Source organism: Cherax quadricarinatus, chromosome 5, assembly GCF_038502225.1.
Source record: "Cherax quadricarinatus isolate ZL_2023a chromosome 5, ASM3850222v1, whole genome shotgun sequence".
Taxonomy (NCBI): domain Eukaryota; kingdom Metazoa; phylum Arthropoda; class Malacostraca; order Decapoda; family Parastacidae; genus Cherax; species Cherax quadricarinatus.
The window spans coordinates 38920765-38935353 of NC_091296.1; the positions used below are offsets into that span (position 1 = coordinate 38920765).

The 14589-nt window shown below is 44.8% G+C and overlaps 1 protein-coding gene across 2 annotated transcripts; it reads left to right on the forward strand.

Annotated features, from left to right (window-relative positions):
- The first annotated feature begins 279 nt into the window (after positions 1–279).
- LOC138855016 (uncharacterized) lies at positions 280–2524 on the forward strand. Of its 2 annotated transcripts, none has more exons than XR_011394176.1 (3): positions 280–1603; positions 1746–1918; positions 2013–2524. XR_011394176.1 is itself a non-coding variant. In XM_070101608.1 (3 exons), exons 1-3 carry the CDS (start codon positions 1486–1488, stop codon positions 2424–2426), a joined length of 591 nt encoding a protein of 196 aa, XP_069957709.1. In that variant the 5' UTR covers positions 1267–1485; the 3' UTR covers positions 2427–2524. The 2 variants fall into 2 exon arrangements, 1 of the variants encoding a protein (XP_069957709.1); XM_070101608.1 differs by having other exon boundaries at positions 1267–1516; positions 1773–1918.
- The last annotated feature ends 12065 nt before the right edge of the window (positions 2525–14589 follow it).

The following is a 14589-nucleotide window of genomic DNA, read 5'->3' on the forward strand; positions in this document are numbered from 1 at the left end:
ACTGACAAAGAATGATAAAGAACAGGGCATAACTCTGTGTTTTCCCTTGGCTCTGGACATATCCACTCTGGACCAATATCTGCTTGACAATATCGATTTAAAAATTAGGCTGGAATTATCCCCTCAAGCGTGGACTCTGAAAACAGACGATGATGCCAGCACATACCAGCTCCATATTAATTACGCTAAACTTTGGCTTAATAGAGTATACCCATATACATCAGCTTATGTGGCCTTGAACAAGTCTCTAGCCTTAGACGCAAAGCCGATAATATATACTTTTAATCGCACTCTAAGTAAAAATTATGTACTAGGTCACAATCAAACGAGCCTCCTAATAGATCAGCCATGGGGTCATGTAATTCCCGCTAAAATTTTCATGGTAATTTTGCCCATGACAGCCTATGCGGGAAAACATAAGGAGAATGGCCTATATTTTGAGCATGGGGATCTAGCCAGTTTATCTGTATGTATTAATAATAATACAGTTTATCGCATAAGCAGTGATTTCCCCCATCATTATAGTAAATTATATTATGAGGCAATTAACTCTCTGGGCATTGAGGAAGAAAATTTAATTCTCTATGAATCATTCGCCTCCGGGCGAACCATCAATATTTTCAATTTAACCGACAGCCAAGTGGAAGACGCTCTCCCGATTGAAAAATCTGGTAACTTGAGAATTGAATTACAGTTCTCTAAGCCCGCCCCTCATAATAAGGTAGTTTTATTATTTGCTCAGACCACTGGTGTTTTATCCATCGACCAGAATAGATCTGTTCATTGTGATGTGCGAGCATAAATAAAAAATGAATTGCGCAGAAATAAATAATAGTTTAATTCCCGCCCTAGGAAATAAAGTCACATATATTGGCTGTTTCACTATAGACGCTCTACAGCAAATAAGATTAGATGACTATCCCTCAGACAGGCCCATAGTGCTTGTAAGTAATATTCTTCCTTCGTACAGCTCAAAAGTAATGGGTCATTTTTTTTCTCTTCTCTTGGACAAGAAAAATAGTCTATCCTTCTTCTTTGACAGTTACGGGAAAAAACCAGAGAATTATGGCATAAATTTAAAAAAATTTTTTAAACTAAATAAAATTAAATATTTATATCGTTTATCCGACAGAACACAAAGTGATTTTTCACTCACTTGCGGTCTATATGTTATGATGTTTATTCATAAAGCAAGCCTTGTGGGATTAGAAAGAGCTTTATATTTTTTTAAAAAAAATTTCTCGGGAAAATCGCTTTTTATCAATGACAGATTAGTGATAGCATATGCTAGAGAGAATTTTAAAATGTTACCTCCTTGTGAAAAAACATTTTGCCTAAGTCAAGGTTATCTTTGTGCTTCCCTCTGTGGGGAAGGTCACCTCTGACGAGAGTATCCCCCAAATACCCCTCCTGGCTGGTAAGGCCCTCTCTGAGCTGTATATAAGAGCCCGGAGGCTGACCTCTCCATAGCCTTTTACTCTCATCATGGCGAAGGAAGCAGGCATTCTCGATTCTGGTAAGCGAGACATTTTATTTTGCTAAAAACTTCTCTTTGAATATTAACGAAACAAACGACTGCAAGAGACTTATAATAATTTTTAAAGTTGAGTCTCTTTTTTCAACAGTTTTCACTGGGCCAGTCAGAATTTGTAAAGTTTTTGATTTTATCGGCTGGTAGATTGGATACTTCTCTTTGAATATTAACGAAACAAAACGAGCGCAAGAGACTTATAATAATTTTAAAGTTGAGTCTCCTTTTTTTTCTTCAACAGTTTTCACTGGGCCAGTCAGAATTTGTAAAGTTTTGATTTTATCGGCTGGTAGATTGGAAGGGAAGGAACACGCCGGCTTCAAACTCCTAAAGCGGTGTCATTGTGATGATAGCAGGAAACGCAAACATAGGCTTCCTCAGGAAAGGGTATGTCTTTCTATGTTCCCTCCTTTGGTAGATTAGAGACGAGTCCCACTCCTTTATTTGAAAGTGATAAATATGTTCTCTTTATGACTTACAGCCTGTGGAAGATGGGATCAGTTCATCTGATATAGAGGAGCCTATGAAGAAAGAACCAGATCTCGACAACGATGAAACGCAGAGCCTTCCCTCATGTCAGTCTGATGACCTCGTTGTGGACCTCTCTACGCTCACTGCTCAATCTGATGACTCTGTTGAGGTCACTGCCGCAGCAGGTGCTGAACAAACTGGCGACCTTGAAGCGCACCCTGACGGTCAGTCGGAGAAGGAAGGGAAAACCCCCGACGTGAGAGTAAATGCTGGAGACGCAGTAAAGCCAGCAGAAGGGGTAAAGCCGGCAGAAGGGGTAAAGACGGCAGATGATGATGATGTACCTGAAAAGGAAATCATTTTCGAGCGGGAGGTTATCAATCTTACAGAAAGTGAACAGGAGGAGCGCAGTCATTCAGTCTAACCAGTAAAACTCGCACAGTTTCGCCCCTTTGCTCGCGCTAAAAAACTTTGCACAGCTTTTGCCCTTTTGTATGTGAATTAATAAAAATATTGACAAACTCTGATTTTTATTTACATATAACTATATATTACTATCTTCTCTAGTCTAAACATATATATATATATATAAACAATATCGCACCACTTAAGCCTCTCCCCATCTGAGAGTGGGTAAGAGGAAAATGTATATGTCAAAGTTCCTATAAGAGCTCTATCAGCACAAAGGTCTTCCCTAGATGGCCTTTCTCACTGCTTTAAGCCTCCCCCACCTGGAAAGATCTAGCAGCTGGCAAGAATAAACACTACCGTAGTACCCGGAAGAACCTTTTTTTTTTTTGCTGAGGTACGGACGGGCGAGCAACACTCCCTCGGGCGACCGGCTGCCCATCCATTACCGCGTTCTTTAAACCCAGCAGTGTTGTTGTTGTGAAGTAGCAACAGTCGCGTCAGTGAGTCGGGCCCCGGGAAGGGGGGGGGGGACTCCCTCGGAGATGGTAAGCTTGTACCCAGTCACCTGAATCCTTTGTACTGTCTCTCCCATCTATCAGAGTGATTGAGTTTGGGGAGTCAAAAGTGATCATTACCCTACCTTCTTATAATTAGTAATTACACAGAAATAAGCCTCTCTCTCTCTATCCCCTTGGGGGATGTTTAAACATATTAAATCTTGTACCCCTGACAGCACCTGAGCTTATGAAGACCAACCCATTATCACATTCTTTTTCCATACTCATTATCCTGGGAATCTGCCCACCTGCACACCTGAATCCTTTTTTGTACTGCCTCTCCCATCTATCAGAGTGATTGAGTTTGGGGTGTCAGAAGTGATCATTACCTACCTTCCTATACTTAGTAATTACACAGAAATAAATCTCTCTATCCCCTGGGGGATGATTAAACATATTAAACTTGTACCCCCTGACAGCACCTGTGCTTATGCAGACCACCCATTATCACATTCTTTTCCACACTCATTATCCCGGAATCTGCCACCTGCACACCCGAATCCTTTGTTCTACTTTATGTACCTACTTATTAATGCATAGGAATAAGTCTCTCTATCCCCTTGGGGCATGATTAATCATATTAAACAATTACCCTGTCATACAAACCCCATCATTATCGCATTTTCCATGGTCATTATCCGGCAGTGTTTCTAGATCGACCAATATATACTACTCTTGTTGATTTCATCGTCTTAATACTCAGAACTGCAGATACACAAAGTTCTCAGGAACATTGTAAGGAAAACACTCATTTTAACCTTAGGTTCATGAATGGAATAATAATGAATATATGATGACACATTGGTGATCTTCCTGTAGACTGTAAATTTGAAACTTCTGTCGATGCGACGGATTAAAACGTCTTGGAAGGGTAGAGGGTTATCTATTTCATACTCTACTGTGAAGAAGAAGGGACCAGTCCATTAAGTCTAGGTAGGAACTCATCAATGTTGTTTCTCTAGGCCAGAGGCAAAGCATATCATCAACGTACCTGAACCAACTAGCATTATTTGGGAGAATGTCTTTAAGTTACATGCTGCTGCGCCTATGGAACTTATAATAGGACGGACTGGGTTCCCTGGTTTATGAGTCTTGATCAACCCATAAAGATACGGTAGAGTTGGGGACGTCGCTGACAGGTGTTTAATTAGTTCATCCTTTCCCTTCAATAACGTTTGTTGAAATGGCTATTGACCTGGTCATTGGGTTCTTAACAAGCGGTTCGTTAGTTTCATTATCACTAAATAGATGGTTCAGCTTTTTCTAAAATTACAGCAATATTGGATATTTTTACCTCTCAAGAGATGCAGGTCTGGTTGTTACTGAACTCTTTGTATACTTTACATATACTAAATGTATCGAGTGTCAGGTCCCCATATTTTTCTAGCAAGCAGAAAGATTTTGCTATGTTTACGTAATTAACATCTTTAGTTGTTGGCGAAAAGCTTAATCCAAACCCTAGTGCTGCTTGTTGATCATTACTTAATTCTTTGCTTGACAAGTTCATTACAAACTCCAGATTTGCAAGTGTGGTGCAGCCACTCTGTGCAATAAGGTCATTGAACTTTCTCGTATGCATACGTTCAGTGTTCTTTCAGACTCATCTAAGCTCGCTATAAATATAATCAAGAAAATAGTCTTGCCAACCAAAGGGAATCTTGACTCACGAAATCGTAATGACACGATTGCAAAGAAGCCATACCACGGGCGGGGATAGAACCCGTGTTCAGTTCAGAGAGTCTTAAAACTGCAGACCGTTGCGTTAGCCACTGGGCCAGTTGGCCACAATGAGATTCATCCAACTAGGTATATTTATACACCATAGGAAGGTTAGCATAGGCAACACTGTGACCACAAATGCAAGTTTTTACAGACGAATCTCCAGCTAACGTGGCCGTGACGAACTCTAGCTCAAGTCCCCTCAAAGTCGTCAACATGACGATTTCGTTAATAATGCTGGTGGGGTCTACAAGGTCCCATGCACCCTGAAGGAGGGAAGATCACAAGAAACGAGCACGAAGTATGTGAGAAGCTCAACATGAGATTCAAAAAAGTGTTCACAGAGGAGACAGAAGGGACACCGGAAAGACGGAGAGGTTGGGTACTCCATCAAGTGTTGGGCACAATATATACAACCGAGGAAGAAGTGAAGAGGCTGCTAAGTGAGCTAGATACCTCAAAGGCGATCGGGCCGGATAACATCTCTCCATGGGTCCTGAGGGAGGAAGCAGAGGCGAGCTATGTGTACCACTAACAACAATCCTCAACACATCTATCGAAACAAGGCGACTATCTAAGGTATGGAAGACAGCAAATGTAGTACCAATTTTTAAACTACAGACCAGTGTCACTGAAATGTGTAGAATGCAAAGTCATGGAAAAGATTATCAGGATAAGACTGGTGGAGCACAAGGAAAGTAAAGAGCTTATCAACGACAGCCAGCACGGTTAAAGGGACGGGAAATCCTGTCACAAGCCTACTGGAGTTCTATGACATGGTGATAGCAGTAAGACAAGAGAGAGAAGGGTAGGTTGACTGCATTTTCATGGATTGTAAAAAGACGTTTGACACAGTTCCACACAAGAGATTAGTGCAAAAGCTGGAGGACTGGGCAGGGATAACAGAGAAGGCGCTGAAGTGGATCAAGGAATACCTGTCAGGAAGACAACAGCGAGTCATGGTAATTGGCGAGGTCTTAGACTGGGCGCCTGCGAGTAACCGGGTTCCACAGGGGTCACTCCTAGATCCAGTGCTGTTTCTGTTATTTTTGAACGTCATGACAGAAGAATTAGACTCAGAATTCTCCTTGTTTGCAGATGATGTGAAGTTGATGAGAAGAATTCAATCGGATGAGGACCAGGCAGAACTACAAAGGGATCTGGACAGGCTGCAGGCCTGGTCCAGTAATTGGCTCCTGGAGTTCAACCCCATCAAGTGCAAAGTCATGAAAATTGGGGAAGGGCAAAGAAGTCCACAGACGGAGTACAGTCTAGGGGTCAGAAGCTACAAACCTCACTCTAGGAAAAGGATCTTGGGGTGAGTATAACACCAGGCAAATCTCCTGAGGCACACATCAACCAGATAACTGCTGCAGCACATGGGCGCCTAGCAAACCTCAGAACAGCATTCCGATATCTTAATAAGGAATCGTTAAGAACCCTGTACTCCGTGTACATTAGGCCTATGTTGGAGTATGCAGCACCAGTTTGGAACCCTCACCTAGCCAAGCATGTAAGGAAACTAAAGAAAGTGCAAAGGTTTGCAACAAAAGTAGTCCCGGAGCTAAGGGGTATGTCCTGCTAGGAGAGTTTAATGGAAATCGACCTTACGACACTGGAGGACAGGAGAGATATGGGGGATATGCTAAGAACATTTAAACTACTGAGAGAAATCAACAAGGTAGACAAAGACAGGATGTTCCAGAGATGGGACACAGCAACAAGGGGTCACAACTGGAAGTTGAAGATGTTACGAAGTATTCCTTCAGTCATAGAGCTGTCAGGAAGTGGAATAGTCTAGGAAGTGATGTAGTGGAGGCAGGATCCATACATAGCTTAATGAAGAGGTATGATAAAGCTCAAGGAGCAGGATGAGTGACCTGATAGCCACCAGTAAAGAGGCAGGGATAAGAGCTATGAATAGACCCCTGTAACCACAACTAGGTTAGTACACACACACACACACACACACACACACACACACACACACACACACACACACACACACACACACACACACACACACACACACACATAAACTCAGAATCAACTCGAACCATGATCCTGCAGGAGAAAGCACGGCTGAGAGACAAACTGGAATTCCAGAGTGTGTACCTCGATGAAGACAGGACACAAGAGGAAAGGAGGGTACTGAAAGAGAGAGTGCAAAAACGAAAGGAGGAATGGGAGGAAGTGACAAAGACAAGCAGAATAACCCAGACACAAGTGGAAGGGCAAACCCCTTCCCCTCAGAAACATCCGCAAAAGGACTCCAACCACGACAACCCCATGGCAACTGAACAATCTAAGCCAACAATCACACACCAATCCGTTTGTCCCCACCCTCCATACCACGAACCCCAGCCATACAGCAACCCCCTATAGGGACTCTGCCCCCAGCACAACCCCTCATAGGCCCCTGCAAGGGCTCCTGCTCTCCCAACCCCAATATCCTCCCAGGACCACAGTTTTGGAACAGAAGTAGAAGGTTCGGTACACGTTTGCGGATGGAATAACGAACAAATAGGAGGAGTGGCATGAAAGAATCAGTAAGAAGTCCCCAGACATCATAACAGTCACAGAAACGAAACTCACTGAGACAATAACATATCCAATCTTCCCACCAGGATATCAGATCCTGAGGAAAGATAGAAGGAGCAGAGGGGGAGGAGGTGTTGCACTGCTCGTAAAACACTGATAGAAATTTGAGGAAATGGGAGGCATGGACGAGATTGGAGAAAGAGAATTCATAGTAGGTACACCACAGAACTGCAGAAGGCCAAGAGAGGATAACGAAGAGAGTAACAGAGCAATGGTGGACACACTGGCTGAAGTGGCAAGAAGAGCTCACTAGAGCAGAGCAAATTTACTGGTTATGGGCGATTTCAATTACAAGGAGATCGATTGGGAAAACCTGGAGCCACACGGGGGTCCCGAAAGATGGAGAGCCAAGATGATGGATGTGGTATTGAAAAAAACTCATATGTCAACATGTTAAGGATACTACCAGAGAGAGACGGGAGGATGAACTAGCAGAGCTGGACCTTGGGTTCACCCTGAGCAGTTCATACAATGAGGACATCGCGTATGAGAGGCCCCTAGGAGCTAGTGACCACGTGGTTCCGTGCTTTGAACACCTAATAGAGTTAGAAGTGGAGAGGGTAACAGGTGCTGAATGGGAAAAGCCAGACTATAAACGGGGGGACTGCATAGGTTTGAGGAACTTCCTGCAAGAGGTTCAGTGGGACAGAAAACTGGTAGGAAAGTCGGTAAATGAAATGATGGACTACGTAACAACAACATGCAAGGAGGCAGAGGAAAGCTTTGTTCCCAAGGGCAACAGAAATAATGGGAAGACCAGAACGAGCCCTTGGTTTACTGGACGGGGTGAGGAGGCAAAAACCACATGCCATAGAGAATGGAAAAAGTACAGGAGGTGAAGAACACAGGAAAATAAGGAGATTAGTCGAAGAACCAGGAACGAGTGTGCACAGGAGGAGGGAGGCCCAGCGGCAGTATGAAAATAACATAGCATCGAAAGTCAAGTCTGACCCGAAACTGCTGTACAGCCACATTAGGAGGAAGACAACAGTCAAAGACCAGGTGATCAGGCTGAGGAAAGAGGGTGGGGAACTCACAAGAAACGAACAGGAGGTATGCAAGGAGCTCAACATGAGATTTAAGGAAGTATTTACAGTAGAGACATGAATGGCTGTTAGAAGACAGCACAGAGGAGAACACCAACAGGGAATATACCAGCAAGTGCTGGATGACATACAAACAACGGAGGAGGAGGTGCAGAAGCTGCTAAGTGACCTCGATACCTCAAAGGGAGGGGTACGGACAACATCTCCCAGTGGGTCCATAGAGAATGAGAAAAGATGCTGTGCGTGCCACTAACCACAATCTTCAATACATCCCTTGAAACTGGGCAACTACCTGACGTATGGAAGACGGCAAATGTGGTCTTTATTTTTAAGAAAGGAGACAGAAACGAGGCACTAAACTACAGACCAGTGTCTCTGATGTGTATAGTATGCAAAGTCATGGAGAAGATTATCAGGAGGTGAGTGGTGGAGCACCTGGAACGGAACAATGTTATAATCAACAACCTGCACGAATTCATGGAAGGCAAATCCTGCATCACAAACCTTCTGGAGTTTTATGACAAGGTAACAGAAGTAAGACACGAGAGAGAGGGGTGGGGTGATTGCATTTTCCTGGACTGCAGGAAGGCCTTCGACACAGTTCCTCACAAGAGATTTTTGCAGAAGCTGGAGGATCAGGTGTGTATAACAGGAAGGGCACTGCAATGGATCAGAAAATATCTGACAGGGAGGCAACAACGAGGCATGGTACGTGAAGAGGTATCACACTGGGCGCCTGTGACAAGCGGGGTCCCACAGGGGTCAGTCCTAGGACCAGGGCTATTTTTTATATATGTGAATGACATGATGGAAGTGATAGACTCTAAAGTGTCCATTTTTGCAGACGATGTGAAGCTATTGAGAAGGATTAAATCGGATGAGGATCAGGCAGGACTTCAAAGAGACCTGGACAGGCTGTACACGTAGTCCAGCAACTAGCTTCTCGAAATCAACCCTGCCAAATGCAAAGCCATGAAGATTGGGGAAGGGCAAAGAAGACTGCAGACAGAGTATAGGCTAGGTGGACAAAGGCTGCAAACCTCACTCAAGGTGAAAGATCTTCGGGTGACCATAACACCGAGCATGTCTCCGGAAAAACACATCAACCAGATAACTGCTGCAGCATATGGGCGCCTGGCAAACCTGAGAACAGCTTTCCGATACCTTAATAAGGAATCGTTCAAGACACTGCACACCGTGTTCGTCTGGCCCATGCTGCAGTATGCAGCACCAGTTTAGAACTCTCACCTGGTCAAGCACGTCAAGAAATTAGAGAAAGTGCAAAAGTTTACAACAAGACTAGTCCCAGAGCTAAGAAGAATGTCATACGAAGAAAGGTTAAGGGAAATCGGCCTTAAGACACTGGAAGACAATAGGGTTACGGGAGACATGATAACTACATACAAAATACTGAGATGAATAGATAAGGTGGACAGAGACAGGATGTTCCTGAAATGGAACACAGAAACAATTGGTCACGGTTGGAAGCTGAAGACTCAGATTAGTCAAAGAGATGTTAGGAGGTATATCTTTAGTCACAGAATTGTCAGGAAGTGGAATAGTCTGGCAAGTGATACAGTGGAGGCAGGAACCATACATAGTTTTAAGACGAGGTATGATTAAAGCTCATGGAGCAGGGAGAGAGATCACCTTGTAGTGATCGTGGAAGAGGCAGGGCCATGAGCTATTACTCGACACCTGAAACCACAAATAGGTGAACACACACACACATACACACACACACACACACACACACACACACACACACACACACACACACACACACACACACACACACACACACACATACACACACACACGCACACACACACACACACACACACATACACACATACACACACACACACACACACACACACACAGGAACAAGCGGTCAGGCATTGTAAAAACTGTAGCACACACACACACACATACAGGATTTCGCACCTTCCTGTCAACTGACCTGAAAACCCTCCCTCTAACACTTCACTATCCCCCCATCTCTTTCTCTCTCTCTCTCCCTCTCTCTCACTACCTATCTCTCTCTCTACCTGTCTCTCTCTCAGTACCTATCTCTCTCTCTACCTCTACCTATCTCTCTCTCTACCTCTCTCTCTCACTACCTCTCTCTACCTATCTCTCTCTACCTATCTCTCTCTTTACCTATCTCTCTCTCTCTCTACCTATCTCTCTCACTACCTATCTCTCTCTCTACCTGTCTCTCTCTACCTATCTCTACATATCTCTCTCTTTGCCTATCTCTCTCTCTCCCCTCTAACATCACTTATCTCTAACACCTCTTCCCCCTAACACCTCCCCTCCTCTAATATCTCTCCCCCTCTAACATCTCTTCCCCTCTCATTATCTTTCCCCTCTCCCATTTCCCATCTCTCTCTCTCCCCTCTCTCTCCCCCTATCCTCTCTCTCCCCCTATCCTCTCTCTCCCCCTATCCTCTCTCTCCCCCTCTCTCCCCCTCTCTCCCCCTTCTCCTCTCTCTTTGCCCCCTCTCTCTCCTCTCTCTTTGCCCCCTCTCTCTCCTCTCTCTTTGCCCCCTCTCTCTCCTCTCTCTTTGCCCCCTCTCTCTCTCTTCTCTCTCTCTCTCTCTCTCTCTCTCTCTCTCTCTCTCTCTCTCTCTCTCTCTCTTTCTCTCTCTCTCTCTCTCTCTCTCTCTCTCTCTCTCTCTCTCTCTCTCTCCTCCCTTTTCCCTTCTCACACTCCCCATCTCTCCTACCTTTCCTATCTCTCTCTTTCTCTCTCTCTCACTCACTCTCTCCCCCCTTTTCCCTTCTCACTCTCCCCCTCTCTCTCTCCTTCTACTTTTCCCTTCTCTCTTTCTCTCTCTCTCTCTCTCTCTCTCTCTCTCTGTCACTCTTTTCTCTTTCAAAAAAAGGAAAAAAAGGGAAGAAGGAGAGAAGAAGGAAAAAAAAGAAAAAATGGTGGGGATTGGAAGGAACCAGGGATCAGATGAGAGGAGGAGCAGTGTAAAAGGATGGAACAAGAATGGGAGAGAAAATTAGGAGAGCTTTCTGAAAAAATGGAGACAGAGCTTTCTGTGAAATTAGGAAAGAGGTTGGAGAAGGAGAAGAACTGGGAGGCACAAGTCGAAACTGAAATAGCCAGGATAACGGTCCTAGAAGATAAGGTAAACAGGCTGAAGCAAGTTACAGGGGCATTGACCAGAGAAGACACAGCATATGAAGCTGAGAGGCCGAACAGGAAGGAAGGAGATGTGAATTATGCTAAGGTCATATCAACTTGCCAAGAAGGGCCAAGGAGTGAAAGGAGAGAGCAGCTGGGTGCAGGTCGAGAGGGTGATAGGTCAAATGGACAACCATGCTACCAAGAGCCACTGGAAAAAACAGGGAGAAAATGACCATATACAGACAGGAACGAGAGTCACAGAGGGAGAGGCAATGGGAGGAGGAAAGGGCAAAATCAGCGTTTATCCATGGGCTTCGGGAGAGAGAGGAAAGGACACATACTGAAAGACGGCAGGAAGAAAAAAAAAGAGATTGAGAATATCATCACAGAAATAGGTGAAGAAGACATGAATGAGATTGTAAATTTTCAGAGAATAGGGGGCACGTGAAGGGGAATCAAGCTGATTCCCAGGACAGAAACAGTGCAGAACATATCCTCCAAGAGAAACCACGGTTGAAATACTCGGAAGCATACAAGAGGGTGTTCCTAGACAGAGACAGAACACAAACAGAAAGACAACAGCTGAGAGAGAGTGGACAAAAAAGCGAAAGGAGCTAGGAAAGGAAACAATGATGGAACCAGCAGAGGTCAATCAGAGCAGAACAGAGCAGCAAGGGCAAGCACACAGAGAACTATCCTCAGAACCCCACAACCTATCACACCATCCCAACACAAACTACAATCCACACTCACAACTTCCACCCAACACCCAGCTATAGAATCCCACAGTATGCTACCAGGTCTCCCACCCTCACAGGATCCCCCAAACCAGAGTGTTGGAAAGGAAACTGAAGGTATGGTACACAAATGCTGATGGAATAACTAGTGAGTGGGAGGAGTGGCATGAAAGAATCAGAGAGGCATCACCGAACATCATAGCTCTCACAGAAACCAAGCTAACAGGTATGATAACAGATGCCATCTTTCCAACGGGATACCAGATCCTGAGGAAAGACAGAGGGAACAGGGGGGTTGGAGGAATGGCACTGCTGATCAAAAACCGATGGAAATTTGATTAGCTGGAGAGAAGAGACAACGGAGAAGCAAGCGATTACACAGCGGGAACGCTTCGCCCTGGAGGTCCCAAGGTGGTAATTGCAGTGATGTATAACCCACCACAGAGCAGCATGATGCCAAGGCAAGAGTATGACGAGAGAAATTGAGCATGTAGGGGAAAGCTCCTGATCATGGATGACTTTAACCACAAGGAGACCGAGTGGGAGAACTTGGAGCCACGTGGGGGCCAAGACACATTGAGGGCTAAGATGATGGAGGTGGTACTGGAAAACTTCATGTACCAACTTGTAAGGAACTCTGCAAGAGAGAGAGGAGAGGATGAACCAGCAAGACTGGACCTAGTATTCAGCTTAAGTAGTGCAGATATTGAGGACATCACATATGAAAGACCCCTTGGGGCCAGCGATCATGTGGTTTTAAGCTTCGAATACACAGTATAGCTACAAGTGTAGGGGGAAGCAGGAAGGTCAGGACGAATGAAGCCAAACTACAGGAAAGGGGACTACATGGGAATGAGGAACTTCCTGAACAGGGTTCAGTGGGACACAGAACTGGCAGGGAAACCAGTTAATGAGATGATGGAATACGTAGCAACAATGTGCAAGGAGGCTGAGAAGAGGTTTGTACCCAAGGGTAACAGGATAATTAAAATGCCAGGATGAGCCCATGGTTCACCCAAAAGTGCAGGGAGGCAAAACCCAAGTGTGCTAGGGAATGGAAGAAATTATTATTATTATTATCACACCGGCCGATTCCCACCAAGGCAGGGTGGCCCGAAAAAGAAAAACTTTCACCATCATTCACTCCATCACTGTCTTGCCAGAAGGGTGCTTTACACTACAGTTTTTAAACTGCAACATTAACACCCCTCCTTCAGAGTGCAGGCACTGTACTTCCCATCTCCAGGACTCAAGTCCGGCCTGCCGGTTTCCCTGAATCCCTTCATAAATGTTACTTTGCTCACACTCCAACAGCACGTCAAGTATTAAAAACCATTTGTCTCCATTCACTCCTATCAAACACGCTCACGCATGCCTGCTGGAAGTCCAAGCCCCTCGCACACAAAACCTCCTTTACCCCCTCCCTCCAACCCTTCCTAGGCCGACCCCTACCCCGCCTTCCTTCCACTACAGACTGATACACTCTTGAAGTCATTCTGTTTCGCTCCATTCTCTCTACATGTCCGAACCACCTCAACAACCCTTCCTCAGCCCTCTGGACAACAGTTTTGGTAATCCCGCACCTCCTCCTAACTTCCAAACTACGAATTCTCTGCATTATATTCACACCACACATTGCCCTCAGACATGACATCTCCACTGCCTCCAGCCTTCTCCTCGCTGCAACATTCATCACCCACGCTTCACACCCATATAAGAGCGTTGGTAAAACTATACTCTCATACATTCCCCTCTTTGCCTCCAAGGACAAAGTTCTTTGTCTCCACAGACTCCTAAGTGCACCACTCACTCTTTTTCCCTCATCAATTCTATGATTCACCTCATCTTTCATAGACCCATCCGCTGACACGTCCACTCCCAAATATCTGAATACGTTCACCTCCTCCATACTCTCTCCCTCCAATCTGATATTCAATCTTTCATCACCTAATCTTTTTGTTATCCTCATAACCTTACTCTTTCCTGTATTCACCTTTAATTTTCTTCTTTTGCACACCCTACCAAATTCATCCACCAATCTCTGCAACTTCTCTTCAGAATCTCCCAAGAGCACAGTGTCATCAGCAAAGAGCAGCTGTGACAACTCCCACTTTGTGTGTGATTCTTTATCTTTTAACTCCACGCCTCTTGCCAAGACCCTCGCATTTACTTCTCTTACAACCCCATCTATAAATATATTAAACAACCACGGTGACATCACACATCCTTGTCTAAGGCCTACTTTTACTGGGAAAAAATTTCCCTCTTTCCTACATACTCTAACTTGAGCCTCACTATCCTCGTAAAAACTCTTCACTGCTTTCAGTAACCTACCTCCTACACCATACACTTGCAACATCTGCCACATTGCCCC

What these genes read in the sequence shown, in the direction of transcription:
- LOC138855016 (XM_070101608.1), top strand. Translation starts at nt 1,486, where the DNA reads ATGGCGAAGGAAGCAGGCATTCTCGATTCTG. An exon ending in AGCAGGCATTCTCGATTCTG is followed by an intron (nt 1,517 to 1,772) that starts GTAAGCGAGACA and finishes TTTCTTCAACAG; the next exon opens with TTTTCACTGGGCCAGTCAGA. An exon ending in ATAGGCTTCCTCAGGAAAGG is followed by an intron (nt 1,919 to 2,012) that starts GTATGTCTTTCT and finishes TATGACTTACAG; the next exon opens with CCTGTGGAAGATGGGATCAG.